This window comes from Microchirus variegatus, assembly GCF_963457635.1.
Source record: "Microchirus variegatus genome assembly, chromosome: 5".
NCBI lineage: Eukaryota > Metazoa > Chordata > Actinopteri > Pleuronectiformes > Soleidae > Microchirus > Microchirus variegatus.
In genome coordinates, this window is record NC_139806.1 from 7,486,904 (window position 1) to 7,507,057 (window position 20,154).

The 20,154-nt window shown below is 38.8% G+C and overlaps 1 protein-coding gene across 1 annotated transcript; it reads right to left on the reverse strand.

The window, feature by feature from the left end:
* Positions 1-8,174: 8,174 nt before the first annotated feature.
* On the reverse strand, positions 8,175-19,936 carry ncstn (nicastrin). The gene is made up of 17 exons (XM_083889238.1): positions 19,866-19,936; positions 18,272-18,373; positions 17,917-18,040; positions 16,815-16,936; positions 16,373-16,518; positions 14,927-15,071; positions 14,702-14,814; positions 13,792-13,944; positions 13,576-13,680; positions 13,161-13,238; positions 12,561-12,730; positions 12,339-12,441; positions 11,471-11,569; positions 10,958-11,045; positions 10,438-10,601; positions 10,060-10,272; positions 8,175-9,385 (listed from the first exon to the last, which is right to left on the reverse strand). The coding sequence occupies exons 1-17, from the start codon at positions 19,921-19,923 to the stop codon at positions 9,263-9,265; spliced, it is 2,106 nt and encodes a 701-aa protein (XP_083745364.1). The 5' UTR covers positions 19,924-19,936; the 3' UTR covers positions 8,175-9,262.
* Between the last annotated feature and the right edge of the window lie 218 nt (positions 19,937-20,154).

Genomic DNA, 20,154 nt, shown 5'->3' on the forward strand with positions numbered 1-20,154 from the left:
CTATCCCTAATAGAAAAGCAAAAAAAAAAGTCAACTCAAGCTGAGTAATGCTAGAAGTGTATAATGGAACAGTGCCAGATTAAAACTCCATCATATACGTGATGAAAGACTTGGGAATGGAAATATAAACCGACCTCCGGACAAAGCAGGATGAGTAACATTAGCGTCACACACATTGTTCGCGACGACAATAAAATCCATATAGTTAAGTGGAAGCCGTGATGCGATGGTATAAAAATTCAGCCACAGCTATTAAATGACAGATAATGAATGAGTATCTGCTGTACATAAAAACGGGCCATTTTAAGTAGTTTGGCGGTGGTTTTAGTGAATGCTGTGGTTGCATTGCAATTTGCATGATTGTTGAACTGGACTCTTCGCATGTTCAGACTAAAAGGCTGACATTAGCATTGACCTTTCAGTTAGATGAAGGTGTATGACTGTCCTGTTACTCACATAATGAGAAACATATGCGAGTACCGTAAGTAGAAAAGTTAAAGTTAAAAGAATGACCAAGGCAACGTCAACATAAACTAACATTTTCAGCTCCATAGTGATAAACATAATTTAGTTTTGGCTGAGCTTCTCTCTAAATGTAACCGTTGCTATTATATTGATTATTAAATCTATCAATTGGGGCCAATGATCGATCTGACAACGCTTATTTTCTAAAATAAATATATATAAATATTAGTTAGCTGCAGCCCCAACTACAAGTACATTCAGGTTTCTCAAAGTGTCGGTTATGCCACAGATTCTGTCTAAACCTACGGCTTAACCCGTAGTAATGGAAAACGAAACACAACAACAGCGCCTAACACCTGTGCACTGTGGCTCCACCCTGACCCTTACACTTTTAATAAAAGCCTGTTGACCTGGCCGTCTCCGTCAGCCTGTTAAGTGTGAATATCGCAAAAACACTTGATCTAAAAGGTGTGGTCCTATGGTGAGATGGGTAAGGTTTCCTATTCATCCCAGTGTCCTATGGCCTACTTAATGAACCACATCAGCACTCCTCTCTCGAGCCTTCACGTTGCTTCAGTCGGCAGCTCTAGTCCCAGCCTCCAGTGTGCAGCTCTATCTGAGCAGACATGAAAGCTAAAGCCTCTTCTGAAGGAAGAAAAAAAAAAACATAATCCGTTGTTGTTCTCAGGTATTCATAATCTTCTCCACTGAACCCACAGGTTCATTTCTTTCCTCCCTATTGTTCCTGGGATGCCATTGTTAACCAAACAGTAGAGTGATTCTTCTGGGGTTATTTCAGGAGGATCGGGAAGAAGAAGAAAAAACCCCACATGTACACACACAGCTCACTGATTTCGTACAGCACTGCTTCAAATTAAAGTCTGACCCTTGTTCACTTATGTCTTCTTGACTGAGCCCAACAACAGGCAACAACAGCGCAGTAATCTGTGCATGTGTGTGGTCTGGGATTAAACAGTAAGGATGTTGGACTTCAGGCCTACTGGTGCCACGGCTGGACACTTTTATGGCCTGAGCCAAAGGGGAGTGTAAAACCAATTCACTTTAGCCGAGAAACAGAGCGCAAAGGGTCTTTTATATATATATATATATATATATATATATATATATATATATATATATATATATATATATATATATATATATATATATATATATATATATATATATATATATATATATATATATATACATATATATATATATATATATATATATATATATATATATATATATATATATATACACATATGAAACTACTACAAAATCACAAGACCAAAGTCCTAGATCACAACCACACCAAGCGATCAAACTTCAACAACCAAAATCTATTAAAAAATGAAACTTGCTTTATTTTCAATATATTTTCTGGGAGATGCAAAAATTCATTTAATCAATTTATATAGTCTAAATATGATCTAACTTAGTTTAAAGAAGGTTGTTAATTGATAATATCGCTACAGCTATAGTCACTTCATGAACCATGAGTAGAAATTTGAGCTTCAGTAATTTAATTTTAACGATCTATGTGATAACAACACTCTTTTTTTTCTGATATTTCCTAATACATTTCTGTAAATGTATTATTTGTTAAACTGTTAAAGCTCCCATGAAACGAAAAGTACTAATTAATGCTGTTTTTTGGTGTGCATCTGCGCAATTACCTCGTTTATGAAGCCCTAAAGTTTGGAAACAAACAGTTCAGCCATTGCTGAGAACGCTGGGTTGTATTGTAATCTCGGGCTCAGCGAGATCTCTGAAAAAACATGTTCTCGTTACGTAAACGGCAGTTCTCCTGAACAGCAGATCCTCCTGCTCTGGGCACTAGTCCGGGCACATCCGGTTGCGTACAACAACAGAAGAAGAAGAACGTCCGACTCTGGGTCAAAGGCGTAAAATGGACTGCGGCGGGGAGTCGTGATGAAGCTATTTCTAAACATTGTTAAAACAATGTTTTGATAATGAGTAGCAGTGCATCCACCGTTCCAGAGGGGGAGCTGCGCTTCTGAGAGCTGGTGTGCTAATTACGTCACTTCCGGGTATTGGCCAATCACAACACAGTTGAGAAAGCTCTCGTTGACTGGCCAATCACAACACAGTTCTGTCTTCTGGGGTGAGAGGAGAGCTTCAGTAAGGAGAGAATTATATCGGCTCATTTACAGCAAGTAGGAGGTTTTTGACCATAAAAACAAGTTAATGTATGCAAGTAGACCCCCATTACTCACATATATGTGCGATAGACCCACTCTATGGAGCTTTAATAAAGAAACAAAAAAGTATTTTTGCTAAAATACGAAAGCAAAACTAGTAATACTATGATACTAACATATTTTCAATTTGTATAAATAACTAATTAACACAAAATGCAGGACTATTCTTGTACTGCCCTCCACTTCTTCCACCACTCTTCTGTTTCAAAGCTTGTGATTTTCTTCATGGGAAACGTATGCTGCATTAATATGCATCCCCTGCCCCTGATCTGAAATAGAGAGCACTCTGTAATTAAATCCAAAATGTTGTAACCAAACAAAGTTAATCTGGAATTCTGTAGCAAAACAAGCCCCTCCAGTCACAGGAGACTTTGAAACAAGCAGATGTAGGATTTTACAGCCTCCACTAAGCCAAGAGCGGGGAAGACGAAATCAAGCTGTCATCAAACATTTCGAGCCGGTGGCACTGAAACAGCAGCTGTCACCGTGGAAAAGCAATGTGGGCCATCTTTGAGATGACCAGCTCCATTCAACAACAGCCTTCTGAGACCTGATATACCAACTGTGAAAATAAGCGTGCAAACGCCCAGCCTCCAGCAGGGGAGCAGGCTCATCGGAGTACCAGGGCCACACACACACATCAGTTAAAACCAGCAAAAACAAGACAACTGTTACCGTCGGCCTACAAATGGCCAGCAAACCAGAGCAGGTGTGCGTGTTTGTGCACAAACCTAACAGGGTGTGGTGTAATCAACAGGCCCGAATTCACCGAGGCCCCTGCGTTCAGTTTGTTTTCTTATCCAAACACAGGAAGTGGCCCAATGAGCTCAGATTAGACTGATGTGGATCAGATAAAAGACCCATTAGGTTTTTGTTGTTTCAAGGCCAAAGAAAACTGCTTGACTATCAGATATTAGGGTAACAGGGCTGGAACTATTCCAGGGGAACGCCATTTATGACAATATTTGAAAAATACAAAATGGAACATTGTTGAATTATGGCTGTATAGTAGTGCATCTATTATCACAAACCGGCAGCAATGTTAACTTCACGTTTGTGTATGCATCGTTACCCTCACAATAAATCTAATAACCCTTCCCCGTTCTTAAGCCTTGCCCAATTTGGAACCACTGCTACAACATGTTAGCCATTTTGCCTCGCCATTTGACAGTCGTTTTCCAACAGAAACCTTTGTGAACTCCTCCCACTTCCGCAAAACACCATACAGAAGATATGCATTTTTAGCGCGTGTGGGGAGTGAGTTCAATGTTTGAAATCCTTCGGTTAGATGTGCACAAACACAAGCTTAATAATTAGTTATTTACTTGCTACTCGACCTCCATTTCACTTGGTGTCCTGAATCTCGTCGTACGTTGTTTAAAAAGCTAATTTGGCGTTCAGCTATGACCGATGTTAGATAAATTGTGAATGATATGATTTTGTGTATACCGATTCATTTTCTTGAAAACAATCATGTAGCCTTTAAAATCACAAAATTGATCCAAATGTCCTTTGGAAGTTGACATCAAACATACCATGTACACTATTCAAAACAAAGGTTTTACACTTAATAAAACAAATAATAATAATATAATAGGTATTATTTTTGGCTATACATAAACTTTCTGACTAATCAACAAAGCATTGCTCTTATGATACCAGGTCAATACAAATCATTTATTTTATCTCTTTTTATTTCTAAACAGTCTCAGAGGCACACGACACAAGCAAACTGCTCTTTTCATTGGGAACCATCTTCAGCAGAACAGAAGAGTGTGGGAATGTCCTGTTAAAAATAGACCGTACAGTAGATCTTAATCCACCTTTCACACTTGTACAAATCCACTGATGTTGTCGTTTCACCAGAACCAAATCATTTGTTCCGCTTTATCACTAACTGACACATGCCAAATAGTTGTATTCATTCGAGAATTGATGATTAATATCATCTTAATTGTCTGTCGTAAATGTCTTGCCATTTTAGCTACAGACCTAAAGATTAATAGAGATTTAAAGCCCATCTGAGCAGGGTGTATGTTTACTAACACAAACATTAGCAGATGTATTTAAAAGCATAAAACACTTCATATTGACTTCCAGTCCATAGTGAAACAGTTACCATTTCCCAGGTCAATAAATACTGTATATGAATGCATTTATAAATTGTGCAAACACAGATATAATACACATAGTAGTTATCACTGATAAACACGATTTCCACCCAGATGTTTACAACCACAACTGATTTGATTCCTTCGAGCAGAAATTAATCTATATTGTCTTTCTATTTGACCAAAAAATTATATCTATATATATACTCAGATTTGGGAGATGTTTCTGAGACCGTTTCCTTCAAATTTAATTCAAGAGCTAAAATGAAGGTTTAATTATCAGATATTTTCCCACAATTAGAGCTGCAACGAACGATTATTTTCGTAATCGATTAATCTGTCGATTATTTTCTCGATTAATCGATGAATCGTTTGGTCCATAAAATGTCAGAAAATGTTAAAAACGTTGATCAGTGTTTGTCAAAGCTGGGAATTATGATGTTCTCGAACGTCTTGTTTGTTCACAAACCAAAATGATTCCATTTTACTGATTTCCTTGTTATGTGGAGCAAAGAAACCAAGAAAATATTCACATTTAAGAAGGTAAAACAATCAGAAATCTTGTTTTAATAATGAAAAAAGCTTCAAACCGATTATCTATTATCAAAATAGTTGGCGATTAATTTAGTAATGATTAATAATCGATTCAGCTCTACGCACCATAATCACATTACTCATAAAGCTTAATTTTTTTTATATCGCCTTATTTCAACATTATAATTGTCGTAACTTTCTTTGCCACATTTACCAGTTCTGATCAAGCGTTTTACTCTGTCAATATTTATCGCGATAATTTCTAATATCGAGCGTTTTGAACGATTTAAACGTGCTACCTGTTCCTCTCCACATGACCCAGGTCTAACCAAACTTTAACTTGCAGATAATGTATTGAAATAATGTTGATATCTACTGATTTGAACAGTTTCACTGTGCCAACTGTTTTTAAAAACACATCACCCACAAGTGATTTTCACTGTTGCTCTTCGGTTCCGTGGCAACCGTGTAAAAACCGTGGTGAATACACATTACACTCTGCGCTACGGAAACAACGATAAAGACATAAGACGCATCAATAATACAACTATAGCAGCTCCACATGCACAAAAGGCGAGCAAAGGGCCAACTTCAGTGCGACGAGGGCGAATATAAAGAGTTGTACGACCCACAAAAACAGAGAGAAGGAGGGTGTTGTGGAAAAGGCAGGACAATGGGAGACTCCCAGGCCCCACTGGTCGAGTCCTGGTGCCAAATTATCCCAAAGCTCGCTCCCCTTTTCCCCTGCATTTCCTTTTCCAAACGGGACTCAATGAATGGACTCACTTCAGACCTTCACCCGAGGAGACGCTTCAAAACCGTCGGCCCTGGATTCAAAGTGGACGGCGCTGCCTTTCCCTTCCACATGCATCTTCCCCTCCGACTCCTCATTCCAAGTAAATTAAAATAAAACAAAACACCTCTATTAACTCAACGACCCTCCTCCGCCGGTGTTTAAACTCAAACCCTCGGAGCTACGTGGCCTCCGTGAGGACAACAATAGGGCCAATGAGGGTCCTAAACTTCCCCTGTGGTTTCAAAAAAAACGGCGACCATCGCGTCCTCTCGACTATTGTTTGGGGGAAACCGGAGATCTCCTGCTTCCTCCCCCGCGTCTCTCTGTCCCCCCTCCCCGCAGGTCAAAGGTAGCCACAAACCGCCAACTAACAACATCAACCGCAGCATTTCAACACATATTCCGACTGAAAAATGCTACTTACTTATGCCGTTTCGTCCATTCAGGTATTTTCTCACTCTCCACTTTCTTTCCTCTCAGCCGTAGCGCCGTGAGCCCCGCCTCCGCCACAGTTAAGCCACGCCTCTTAGTTTCAGGAGGGGGGGGGGGATACTCTCCGCGTGTGTGAGTGTGTCTGGTATTCCTTATGTAGTGGGGACCTACAACACACCCACAACAAAAAACAAGTCCGTATCACACCAATGACTACATTTTAAGGTGAAGACATTTTAGTTGGGGTCTCAAACTGGCAGCCCCCCAATCGATTGCATGCGGCCCCCCACTTAATATCATGTTATAAAGAAAACATGGCCCACTACCATCTTTTAAACACAGTGTGTAGCTGAGGCACACCTGCCAGCGAGGTGATAGAATAGAATTATGTTTGTTAGCAATGTATTTTTTATAACAGTAATAATAAGACATTTGGTCATAATTATCCCAGTATTAAATGTATCATATACAACATTCAATCACATATATAAATACACTTGTTAGGGCCCGAGCCACGAATGGCAGAGGCCGAAACGGCTCCTGGTACGAATTTTAATGACAGTTGTCGACACTATTATTTATGTATTTTAAAATAAATGTCTGTTTTTGATATTAATACATTAATTTTGCATCATAAATAGTATTATTAAGTATACGTGTGATGTCATAATTCAATATTGTGAACAGTTGTTTTTTTTCCCCCACTTTTTGTTCTCTAGGCCACCCCCCTCTTGACCACAATAGATGGGCCATTGTTATTTGAGACCCCTGTTTTAAAGTGAGGCTGAGGTTAGGTTAAGGTGTGTGAGTGTGTCTGGTATTCCTTATGCGGTGGGGACCTACATCTGTTTACACAGCCACGTTATGGGGACTCAACAAAAAACAAGTCCTTATCACGTCAATGACTACATTTTAAGGTGAAGGCTGAGGTCAGGTTAAGGTTAGGATTAGGCCAGTAGTAATTATGATTAAGATTATAGTAAGTCTCTAGGACTGTGTGTGTGTTGCCTCTTTAGGACATATTCTGCTGCAAAATGTATCCTTATAGAAACCAATAATCTGGTCCTACTGAGACATAAACTATGGATTGCACTTTAATATCGCAGTCATAGTTTGAGTCAAGGGCACTTCAAAGGGATTTGGGGCCCCTATTTCAAACTTTATCACTTGTTTATGGACTTATGTCAGTAAAGTTTCCAGTTTTCTTCAATAGACCATGACTGTGTGGAAGACTATGTCCACTTTTCGTATGTGAATAACATACAGAAATAACTGGGTCATTTTTTTCCATTTTCTTCCTTCAAAGCTGAAATCATGTTTGATGACTGACTGACAAAAAGTAAATAATGATACTTATTTTTGCTTGTAAATAGCTGAACAGCAACTCTTACGGTTCATTTCTTGACAGATCCAAATAATTAAAATGTATTTTTTGTAATAAAAGTTTAGTATCACGGTTTTCTAAAGTTTGAACAGCATACAGAAGCAAAATGAAAAGCTCATGATGCAGCGATCACGAGTCCTTCAATCGTGAAAACAAATGACAATTACATTTAATTTCTATGTTCAAATCAAATCACCAAAAAAGAAAATGGAAAAGAAGCAATGTTTAATTTTTTTCCTCACCAAGGCATCACAATTGATTCAGGCATTAAATGAACATCCATCGACAAAATGAACTCTTGTTTGACACAATTTCTCAGAAGTTAAGAGAAACCTGGTGAAAAAAAGGTGTGAACCAGAAAACGAGTGCACAGCCAGAGTACCAACACATTTTCAGTGTCAAAGCAGATTTTCTGGCCGATTTGAACGATTTTTAGCAGCTGATTGATAAAAGCGAAGAGACCCTCAGCCACTTCGGACTCTCGCACGTTAGGGAAATTCTTCTTCTGCACACAAATATCACAATATGTGAAATCACAGTGGGATTTACAACTACATACAATTGTAGTTATACGGTACGTGTGCGCTGGGTTTTGAATAACAAATTGTTTCAGTTTTAGTAGAATTTGCTTTTTCAAAAATTAATCAAATATTTGTCAAATTCACAGAAACTAAAATACCTTGCGACACATTTCCAGATTTTGTTGAATTTTTTTTTACGTTACTACTTGTTCACTGACTCATGAAGTGGTTTCTTATTATTAGGATTGAGTGATAAGTTAACTACATGACAGAGAAGACGGCTACAGTATTGCACCATACAGCTTTTCACACGCGCGCACACACACACACACACTCACTCAGTCACATTTACATTTTCACAATCGTGCACACACTCAAAAATAATGCTTAATGTTTAGTGCCCATCCCATGACACAGTAAACATTCTTCCACAATTAAAAGAAGAAAAATAACAAAAAGAAAAGAAATATAAACATCTTTTCCCACTGTCAGGGTCTTCTGGTGCCTGACCAGTGTTTTGTAACCCTGATGAGTCCAGATCCATCCAGGCCAGTCCATTCCTCATCTCACACCTCACCGAAGTGAGTCCATGATCCCGGAGTTGTCGTCTACTAATCCCGCCCCCTTCCTCTCCTGCTACTGCGGTGTCTAACCTGTCTGTGTACCTACAAGTGTCGTGTTTGAAATAAAATGTCCTGTTGAAGTCTGGCTTTGCGATAAAAGTAGTAGTAGTAGTAGTAATGGTGGTGGTAAGTAGTAGTGGTCGTGGGCCTGCGTCGTCTCCTTGTGGATCAGTAGGTGGCGTTGGCGGGTTCTCGACCCAAGCTGAAGAGTATGTCGGCCTTGGCGCTGATGACGTACGTCAGGAAGAGGGACGTTAGCAGCACACCGATGCCTACGCCTAACGTCAACATCTAGAAGGGGAAAGGAAAATAACAACAGAAAAATGATATGCCTGGTTCTATGCACAATTTTAATTTCTGTAGAAAATTCAAAATAAATCGTACCGTGGACAGGGACATGAGCATAGTCTTCCAAACACACATAATCTTTCTCAAAGTTTCTAAGGTGACCCCAACTTTACATTTTGCGCCCCCTACTGCTTATCCTAGGGAACTAACTCCCAATATTTCAGTTAAAATTTGCGATACCTTAGAATGGAAACCAAGTTATTGATCATTTTCACAAAAACATAAAATATATTGTGTATTAAATATATTTTTTTTTTATACCAGCAGGGGTTTTTCACAATACATTTTTTTATAAATCTAATTGGGACAATTTGTGATGTGTGAGCAAGATGTGCTTTTAAATTGTTCTTCTTTTTTTTTTAAGTCTGCTCCAATTCCTGCCTGAAATATCTGGCTTGGTGTTGGCATAATGCAGTCCTTTTATCTTATAATCATTAGCTCACTGTCCCACTTTCTCAACTAGCTGGTTTTCTTTAAGCCGTGAACCTCGACAGTAAGAGCCTTATTAAAGGAGCCGATCGAGCAGAGTAGAAATCCTAATGACAGCCATTCTGACACAAATAAGCAAAACTCAATATCTGAGTTTGAAGAAACAGGAACAGGTTTTTTTTTTTTACCTCCAGTTCATGACTGGCCACCAGAAATACGCGTCCTTTAATGGCCTTCCACCTGGACTCTGTCCACGTAGAGTATTCTGAGGTGGTGTATTGTTGCAGTTCAAATGCCGGGGACACGGCTTTGGTGAGACGAGCGGAGGAGCGCACGCAGAAACCGTCCCTTTCTGTGCTGTTGGGAGGCACTGCACCCTGAACCCATATGTAGGTGTACATCTGGGGGAGAAATGATGACATTTGATCATGAGAAAAGTCATGCGATGCAGCTACGTTACATTTTTTAAAAAGCTTTAAATGAGTGAAAGTGAAATAATTAATTCCAGATTAAATGTAGACCAAATTAACTACAAGTTGACTAAAGGAAAACAGTATAACTCCTACATGTTTGCTGTCTTTGTCGTCCTTATCCTCCCTCTGGTTCTGGCAGTCTTCCTGGGTGACATTGACGGTGCTGCCGGTCAGATTGGCCAACAGGTACTGGACCAGGAGAGTGGGTTCACTGGGCTGCTGGATCGCACCAACGTACATGTTTGGGGGTCCGCTAGCTGAGAGACGGAAAACAGAGAGGAGGTTTTAAGTTTGCTGGACATTCATCAGTGTTCCCTCTGCTCTTTCTCCACATCAATAAGTTGTTCTTGATTCCTGTTCCCGTGCTTATTCATGTTAAAAACAGCTTAATTGCTATGGTTGCACTAATTTTGATATCCATTTTGTGAAAATGCTGATGATAAAGATTTCCCCCCCAAAAAATGTAGGAGTTTGTTGTGTCTGTGGCATTTTTCAGACCCCTGAACACCACAATTAACGATTACTTGTCAATTTTAGTATATATATAAAAAAGCACAGGCCTTAATTTAATATTTAAGACTTTTTAAGGATTTGCATATTTTCACAGACTTACACAGGTGACTTGTGAAGTCTGCGGGGACTAGTTCCTGGAACCAGGAGTTATTTGGCCGGACAAGGAATCCATACAGCATCTGGGTCACCTGAAAACAAATAAAAACAGACATCAATGTCACTTCCTACAAGATGAATTATAAAATATATATAAGTAATATAAAATTCCCCTGGAATTTTATAGAAACCAAAAACTAAATCACTTATCCTTGTTTGGCTAAGATCGATAAGCTGTTTAAATATACTAATGTGAGAAGTCAAAATAAAAGTTATTATTATTCAGTTGATACTGTACGAGTGAAATAAAATATTAGATATATAGTAAGAGTATAATCGGTCTATAAGTGTGATATTTTTGATCTGAAGTAAAACCCTGTGATAATAACATCTTCAGGTTATCTCTCACAATAATCTTCAGCAGTGATGTTTTGAAAGCACAGTGAGGTGGTAGATAAGATCCCTGAGAAATGTTTTACCAAAAAACAAAAATCTAATCGAAATCCATCAGTCTTACTATTTGAGGGTCTGCACTGATGTCGCTGAGCAGAGACTGGGATCCTCCTGCCTGCAAGTACAGAGTGCGAGCGACCAACGTGGCCACCTCGGTCAGAGCCTGAGTGATGAAAGACAGGAAATTAGGTACATTTACGTTTAGAAGATAGAAAGATTCCATGTTGCGCAAAACTCGGAGATCAGATTCAGGTGAAGCATCAATTAAATGTTCAGTAGTATTTAATGGAGCACAATTATCCTAATTCTATACATAAAATGTGATGAGAGAATGGACCAAATAAAAGAACTAGGAGGCAAATATTACTGACTCTGAATGATGATTCTTCTCTGGTTTTATCACTATCACTATTCAGTGGATCAACAGGCGATGGAATCTAAAACATACTGTACAACCCTGGTTTTCATTATTTTGTAAAATGGGTAATTTTGTTGTCATTTATTTATTTATCTAATAACTTATTTGTCGTTATGAGTATTGCTGAATTATTATTTATGATGAAAGCATCTATAATAAGGTTAAAGCATCTCAGGTTACAGGTGGGGTGGAAGGGTAAGGAAGGATAAGTGAAAGGATATGAAATCATGAATATACATGTCTACATCTCTGCTGGCATGTGTGGATGCATACATTTGTGTATGTAATAATAAAAAAAGAACATTAACACTGCATAACAAAACCTAGTGAAATGGAAACCTCCTTCGACCTGTCAACACTCCTTACTTTTCCTTTTCATTTATTTACCCGTTTTAAAAGTCAAATCAAAGCACATGTAATCATATCCATGTCCATAACAGGACCACAATGAGTGATGCAGAAGTTGGGAGTTGATTTTGCGAAGCAAACATCTCGTCGGTGATTGACTGAATACCTTCGCAGAGGCAGTGATGAACTTGAGCTTTTCCTCAGGCGTCAGATCCGACGGGTAAGTCACGTTCATGTATTCTGCATTATCGTGCATGCTCTCGTAGAACCTGAGCACAGAACAAAAACCACAGATCATCACTCATCCATCACTCGAGGTATCATGAAAACACCAGGGTGACATATTATTACAGTGCATAGTTTTGCTGCTTTAAAAACCACCACTCACCGGTTAACAAATGCAGACTGATGATCCTCCAGAACAACGCCAGGGATTGGCCGAGCTCGTAGGAACCGCTGGAAGGACGCGGGCGGGAGTGGCTGGGAGACAGTGGGTGCAACTGGTGTGACATTTAAATTTGTGGCGGCCAAGTTCAAGTTTTTGATCAGCTCCTCCACCTGAAAGAAAAATATTTATTTAAAACAGATTCATTTGGTAAAGAAAACCCACACATTTTGAGTTTTAGTTTAAATTAATCAGAAAACAGAGCTTTCATTTAGTTATACACTACCATTCAAAAGAGTTGCAAAATGAATAGAAAATAAAGTGAAGACATTGACAAGATTAGAAATAATGATTTTTATTATTTTATTTTATTTTGCCCTTTAGTCAAATAACCAGCAAATCTATTTTAAGCTTTGCTAACATAATTGCACAAGTGTTTTCTAATCATCCAATAGCCTTCTAATGCGATTAGCAAACACAGTGTACCATTAGAACACTGGAAATGGGCCTCTATACACCTATGTATGCTTTTCCTTCAGAAATAAGGACATTGTGACTGCAAACTTTTTAACGGTAGTGTTTAAAACAATCACAGATACAGACCTCTTGATTAATGCTGTCATTTCTCCTGGACACAGGATCGGTGTGAAGCCACAGCCTGGAGTCAGCACGAAGCCCCACCTGGAGTCAAAAACAAATACAATTGACACAAGTGTAATTCTGGGGGCAGTGGTATAGCTAATTAGGATAAGTTATGCATGCAGCTCGTTAGTCACCATGTGTGAAAGTCTGACTTTGAGAAAATTGACAAACATGTTTACACGTGTTTCTAACTAGGATTCATACTGACAACCTCCTAGGTAGGCAACAATGCTATCCAACATGGCAAATTATGTCCCAAATCTTCATCATGACATCATTTAACCTCTGCTAATTTGCCTCAGTTTCTTCACAAAATCTAATTTAATGTCTGAGGTATTCCCTGACAATCTATCTGGTAAAAGTCAACAACACGAACCTGTCCAATCTCCAGCACTGAGTGAATGTTGTCCAGGTCCAATGGAAACTGCTTGTTCTCCATGTCAAACACCATCTTTGAACTGCCGATGTAGTCAAAGGTTTCCTGGTGAAAGAAAGGAAAGTAGAGAGAACATGAGCCAGGCTTGTGGCAAACTCCAAATAAAAATCAAAATGAGGTTCGATGATCGAGAACAGTGGTAGGGAAACAACTGACTCCTTGGAAGAAGGTGTAGACGATGGTGCGGTTGGGTTGAGCTTCCCGGGTGGCGTTACGCAGAGCGTGAGCGGCCGCCAGGAGGGTGACAAAGCCGGAGACTCCACTTTCACCTCCTGGAGCGATATCATAGAAAAACGACCTGCTGTCCAACTGTGGAGGGGGAGGGGAGAAGACAAAATCAAGCAAAGATCAGATGGAGGAAAGTAGCCGAGTTCCACGTGCCGTGACCTATTTTCAGTGTTGTTCAAAAACTCCTCAGATAAACAATACCTGGTCTCTAGTGGTGAATGTTTTTTTTTTAATCTGCAAGCAATTTGACAGAAACTTTAACCAAACAGAAAAAAAAACAAAACTGAAAATATATCACCCAGTTTGTTTATGGAAACAGATATTAACTTCAATAGCAGCCGTCTTGATTTTAGATGAACACGCCCCAAAAGCACAACTCTCTCAATCATCACATTAAACCTGGAAATCTGTCTGAATGGGAAGCAAATTAAAGCTATGTTTTGATAGTAGCCTATTATAATCCGTTGATTAATCTCAGATTTGATTTTTTTTCCCCCAGGGCTGTGTACACACACACATGCAATCGTTAATTCTGATTTTCAAATCATTCTCAAATTGGACTGGAAATCTGAATGTAGCGTAACCAGTCTGTTTTCCACGCTACAGAATGAACCGATGAATTAAACCGTATCCTTACAATATTGTTTTTCCAACTTCCCTTTTACACCAAACAACGCAGGACGCAGGACTTTAACACTGGAAAGTTAGTGATATCACAGCAGATACTAATAAAAGTCCACGGGCATCTGCAAACTAATACGAACAGATATTGAACTACAGTGAAATATTGATACAAGCTTATTCGGTGGATTTTGGAGGCTTCTTTTCAGACACTCACCCTGGCTGCTGCGATGACCACATTCTCCCACATTTTATGGCCCTTGGCTGTGTTGTTGATCGGTCTGGTGGAGCCCCAAACATTATAGTCACCCAGTGGGTCACACACCATCTCTACACGAAGACAGAATAAAAACAAATATGGACATTTAAGCAGATTGTCTTCCTGACTCGGTGTATAACTGGCACAAAGTGAAATTGTATTTGATTCCTACTGTGTAAATACCTGGGCTGATGCTGAAGTTGATGGCATTTCTTCTCATGCAGGTGGCCGTGTCGGTGACAGCGAACATGTGGGAGTAGAGCTCCATAGCACACAGTGGGTATTGAGGAGTGCTGTTGTTCACAGCTTGGTTATGGTCAAAGTAACACTGAGAACAGAGAACAGCATACACCATTTTTAGTCAATCTCAACTGCAAAATAATTGATTCTGGCGTCTTGTTCATGGTTGAATTGTAAGGTGTATCACTTCGACAAAACAGCTGATTCAAGGATGAAAATATAAAATAATTATGATTTAAAAACATTTCAGTCATTTCACCATTTAACCCTATAACGCCAAACATATCATATGTGATACACAAGTTTTTGAGCCCTCCACATGAGCAGCGTGACAATTTCCCCTGGAAAACCTGATGTAAAAAATTATGGGAAACTCAACAGAGATGCAAGTGCTGCGTAGGCCACTTTGCCCATGCGTACTGTGAGAAATGCAGAGTGCATCTTTGTCTGAACAGCTGTTTTCAAGCCGACCATCACTCTAAATAAAAAGGTTGTGAATCGCAAAACGAGTGAAAATAAGTCTTCCAAACTTCCACCGTGCCAGTTTCATTGCTGCATTGTTTTTGTTGGATTTGTTTGTGTATTTTTTGTTCAAGAAAAAAAAAGAATCTTTGAGCATTGTGACCAGCTGTATCAAATATGATACACATTAAAACTCTTATATTAAAACTCCTAAATTGAATTTTTGTTTTTGTTCAGAAGGACCAATAAAGGCTCCAGTTTCAAAGATTTTGATTTTTCTGTCAATTACATAATGGTTTAGGCTTCACAGGGATAAGCAACGATTTTTTCCCCAATTCAAGCACCTGTACCAACCCTCATTGGAGAAAAACATTTCTAAAAACAGTCCCAAGCCCAGCCCTGCACACAGCAGCTTATAGAAACTTCTAGAGGCAACTTTAAACGCAGAGAAGCAGAGAAGTGAAACTGAAAACTGAGGCAACAACTGGTTATGTTAAGCCCTGTGTTCACTAAAAACCGCATAAACACACAGGAACACAACCATACACTCACTGCCTGAGAAAAGATTTTTACACCAGGCTGTGCAACACGATCTGCCTGTTTTTGTCACATACAGCAGTTGAAGAGCAGCAAGTGATTTGTGGGTTCAGATAAATAATGTCAACATAATGTGCCACAACATGCCCGACGTGAAGGTGAGATCAAGTGAAGCTTCAACTGGCATCGCTCCAAATCCCAACCAGCACTGAGGCAAGTTCAGATCAGATTCTACTGTAGCTGCACATGAAAGGGTTTCCATTCCTTGACACCAGAGGCAAGTGGAAAACAATTAGACGGACATTTCCCGCAGTGACAACATGGGTGAGGGATGCGGTCCCTGTAACTACAACCAGGATCAAAAGACAAAATATCTACTGCCACATTTACCTGCCGCATGACTCGGGTGTCATTGTCGTCTTTGAGGGAAAATATAGGGAAATCAAACTCCTCGTACGAAAGACCGTTTCCCAGAGGGTTCCACATTGTCACGTTACAGTTAGCCATGGCTGGATCGTAGGTTTCCGAATAAACACCTGAGGGAAATGCAAATGGAAAACATAAGCAGTGATAACAATAATACAGGTGTTCATGTGAGTGCAGCATGTACGGCATGAGCAGCAAATATCTGCTTCAAAGACATACTCGACTAACAGGTAACACTACAACATTTCAGAATTCATTCACATAATTTACAAAACATAAATCTGAAAAGACTACTACAAAGTTTGACTTTAGCAGCGGCGCCCACTGGGGATCGTAAAACTAAAATTTATCTCTGTGACTTGTGTAATTCTGAGAGACAAGTCATTGCTTGCAAATCCACACCCACCTGTGTTCTCGTTGGGACAGGTGGTGTGTGGAGAGAAGCTCTCAGCCGGGTTCGCGCTTGGCGCCACAACAGCAACGCCCGCCACTCTGCCAGAGCTGCTCTTCAACTTCATCATGATGGATCTGACAGGCAGACGGTCGGTGAAGGGGGGAAGGGGGAAATGATACGGGTACAAACACAGGTCAGACGTGGGGTTGAAATATTGTTCAAATGTATTTCCTCAGGGTCAGACAGGAAACATTTTCCAAAATTAGCACACATCAATGTAACTGACAATTTAAGAATGGCTGCGTTTACTGTCCTGATATTAAAGCTGCGGTACGCAACTTTAGATGACTTTTTTTTAAATCAGTGATGTTATTTCCCTGTTTAGGCTTTGTGAACAGAAACGATCAGGCTATGTCAAGCACAACTATCAGACCTGAGTGAGGGAGCGTTTGTGCGTATATAGCAGAGGCTGGTGCTGGTGAAAGATTTACCCCATTAAACTCCTGAGCAACTGTGTTTATTGGGCAGAAGAATTCACTTCTGAAACTTTTCGTGGGTGCTCTCTTTTCCTGCTGCCACTTCTAATGCATTTTTTTGCATCGTGCCAAGTCAAAAAATCATTTCTGTGCTTTTTCCAAGTGCATTCGCGTCTTTCGACTGATAATAATACCTTTATTTCTAAAGCACCTTTAAAAACACCAGTTTACAAAGTGCTTTTACATTACATAACAATATATAAACAGTATAAATAAAACAAATATTAAATTGATGTATGGTGCTTACAAAGAAAGTCACCATGGGACAATGGTTTGAATGTAACCGACATGTGTTTAGAAGGAAAATTTTCGCACTACAGTTTTAAATCCGCTCAACATTCTGCAACTCAAATATTGACAAGATCATTTGGGAATTACTAAAGTCTATCATGGGCTTGTTGCTACTAACTTCTTTAAATGACTACCTAATTTGAGACCTATTTATAAAACATACATAAAGTTTTGAATTGAATTGAATTTTTGAGTCTTTGTGTAGTATTTGTATCAATGATAGCCTGATGCAAGATTACCTAACATTTGAAATGAGTGTGGGTTATCCCACAGCATGTCAACTGTACCTGGTAAAGAGTGGGGCATCCAAGATGACCATATAAGGAGGATTGGGACCAGAACTCAGCACCCAGTCCAGGTTTTCCTCTGACTCCAGCACATGAAGCACACCCACATTACCGGACATAGATGCTGAAACCAGAGCGAGGAAGATTAACTATCAGTCAAATAAAACCATTTTTAGAGCCTTCTTACTTTCAAAGCCACAGACATGATTTATTTGTCTCTTAAATGAACTGCCTGAAGCGACCACAAACCAAATTCTAAACCTACTCCTTTCATTACATTGAGCAAATGCTTATACTTCCAAATACGGGCACACACTGAACAAAACAAAAAGCAAATTTCGTCATAGACACTCACACTGGCAGCCTATTTGATGTGTTGCGTTCAGCAGTCGTACACATGGGAAAGTGTAATTGAGATGTAAATAAATCTTCTTTTCCACTGAATTACAGCCGATACCTGCAAAAGAAAAGAAAATCACTTCATCAACTGCACAAGGAGAGTAGTTTGAAAACAGGACATAAGTGACCTCGACAAACACAGAGTAAAACAATGTTTTGTTAAAATCAGCAGGACCTTCCAGTTTTAAAAGAATCAAGAGAAAGTTGATGCTGAGAAAACACATTTCTATTATTGAACAAAATTTGTTTCTCATTACATGAGTCTGAGAGTGGAGTGCTTGTTCGTCTCTATATGTGCAGTGATGGACATTGATGAATTTTATAGGTGGAATTCCTTTACAAAATGTTCCTATGGAAAATGGAGAGGACAGACAATGACCTCTACCATTCAACATTTTTGAGATTTTCATTTAAAATCATTTATCTTTTTTTTTTTATTCGTATCTCTACTTTATTACTTACTCTACATTAGAGTGTAATTTAATTTAATTTAGTACCATATTGTATTTTTATTTTATTCTATTTTTACTCTTATCTTTACGTTTTATTTATTTTTAATTATATTTAGAGTGTATTTTTTTTTACCATATTGTATTTTATTTGATTCTAGTTTTACTTATATTTAGAGTGCACTTTTTTTTACCATATTGTATTTTATTTCATTTATCCTATTTTTACTTCTCCTTATTTCTTTTTACTTATTATGCCCTTGGACATTTCTGCATCTCTTGTCACCTTAACTGAGCTGTTTTGTATGGGGGAGGAATAAAGTCATTCAATTCAAATTCAATTCAAAAGTGCGAAATGTATGTTATTATAGCTACAATGAACTGCATTTTAACCGTCAGGAATAACGTATTTTACTGCATGTATAACTGTTCTGCTGTCAATTTCACTCATATTCATTCTTAAGAGTTTGAATGCTTCTTCATGGCAGTTCTTCAAAGAAAACCTAACTTTCAAGTGTGTTTATGTCTTCATAAAGTACAAAGTTGGTAACACTTTGACTTTAAAACGGTATCCATTGAATTACGTGTATTTTAAAGATCCATAACCAAAGATAATTCACCGTCAGACTAGCACAGGCCATCACTACCATTCTAAATAAAAATAGTATACAGTTTTGAATGAAGTTACGTTCTAGATGTAGACCGTATAATCCCTGCGCTCAAGGCGGCAGTTTGTTAATCACGAGCAGTCACGCTGATGTTGACTTGCCTTTTTTTTTTTTTTTTTTTTTTTATCCACAGGGGAAGAAAAATTAATAAGAAAATCAATCTTAAAAGGATACAGATACAAGAGACATGTGGTTGTTTCTGAACGTACCCACCATGACATTTGATCAACATTTGTTCCGCTAACGAACTTCATTGTAAAACTTGTTTTAAAACGCCGAGAATATAGATGCAAGCCGAACAGGGTTAGCCTAGCATTTCGCTAGCCACCAGCACAAAGAAGTCCAGCAGGCTAAACGCGTAACATAGAAACGCACTTCGCTCGTTCATAAATACGTGGACACAAACATTCGGCACATTCAGGACACAACTTACCGACGAAAAAGCAGCAAAATAGCAAATTACTAATCCATTTGAGCGAGGGGAAACCCATCTTCCTGGTTTGATAAGCAGAAAAACACAACAGGAAGTGTTGACGTTGGAAACGTCCGGGTTACGCTGTTTAGTTCCGCTCGTGTAAATAAGGGAGCAAAATTGAACCTTGTAAATCAGTTAAATTGTTTATTGTAATTTTTAAATACCCATAGGTAATATATAATGATTGTATATTTAAGCTTACAAATTAACTATAGATCCAATATTCAATTCAATTGGATAAGGCGGT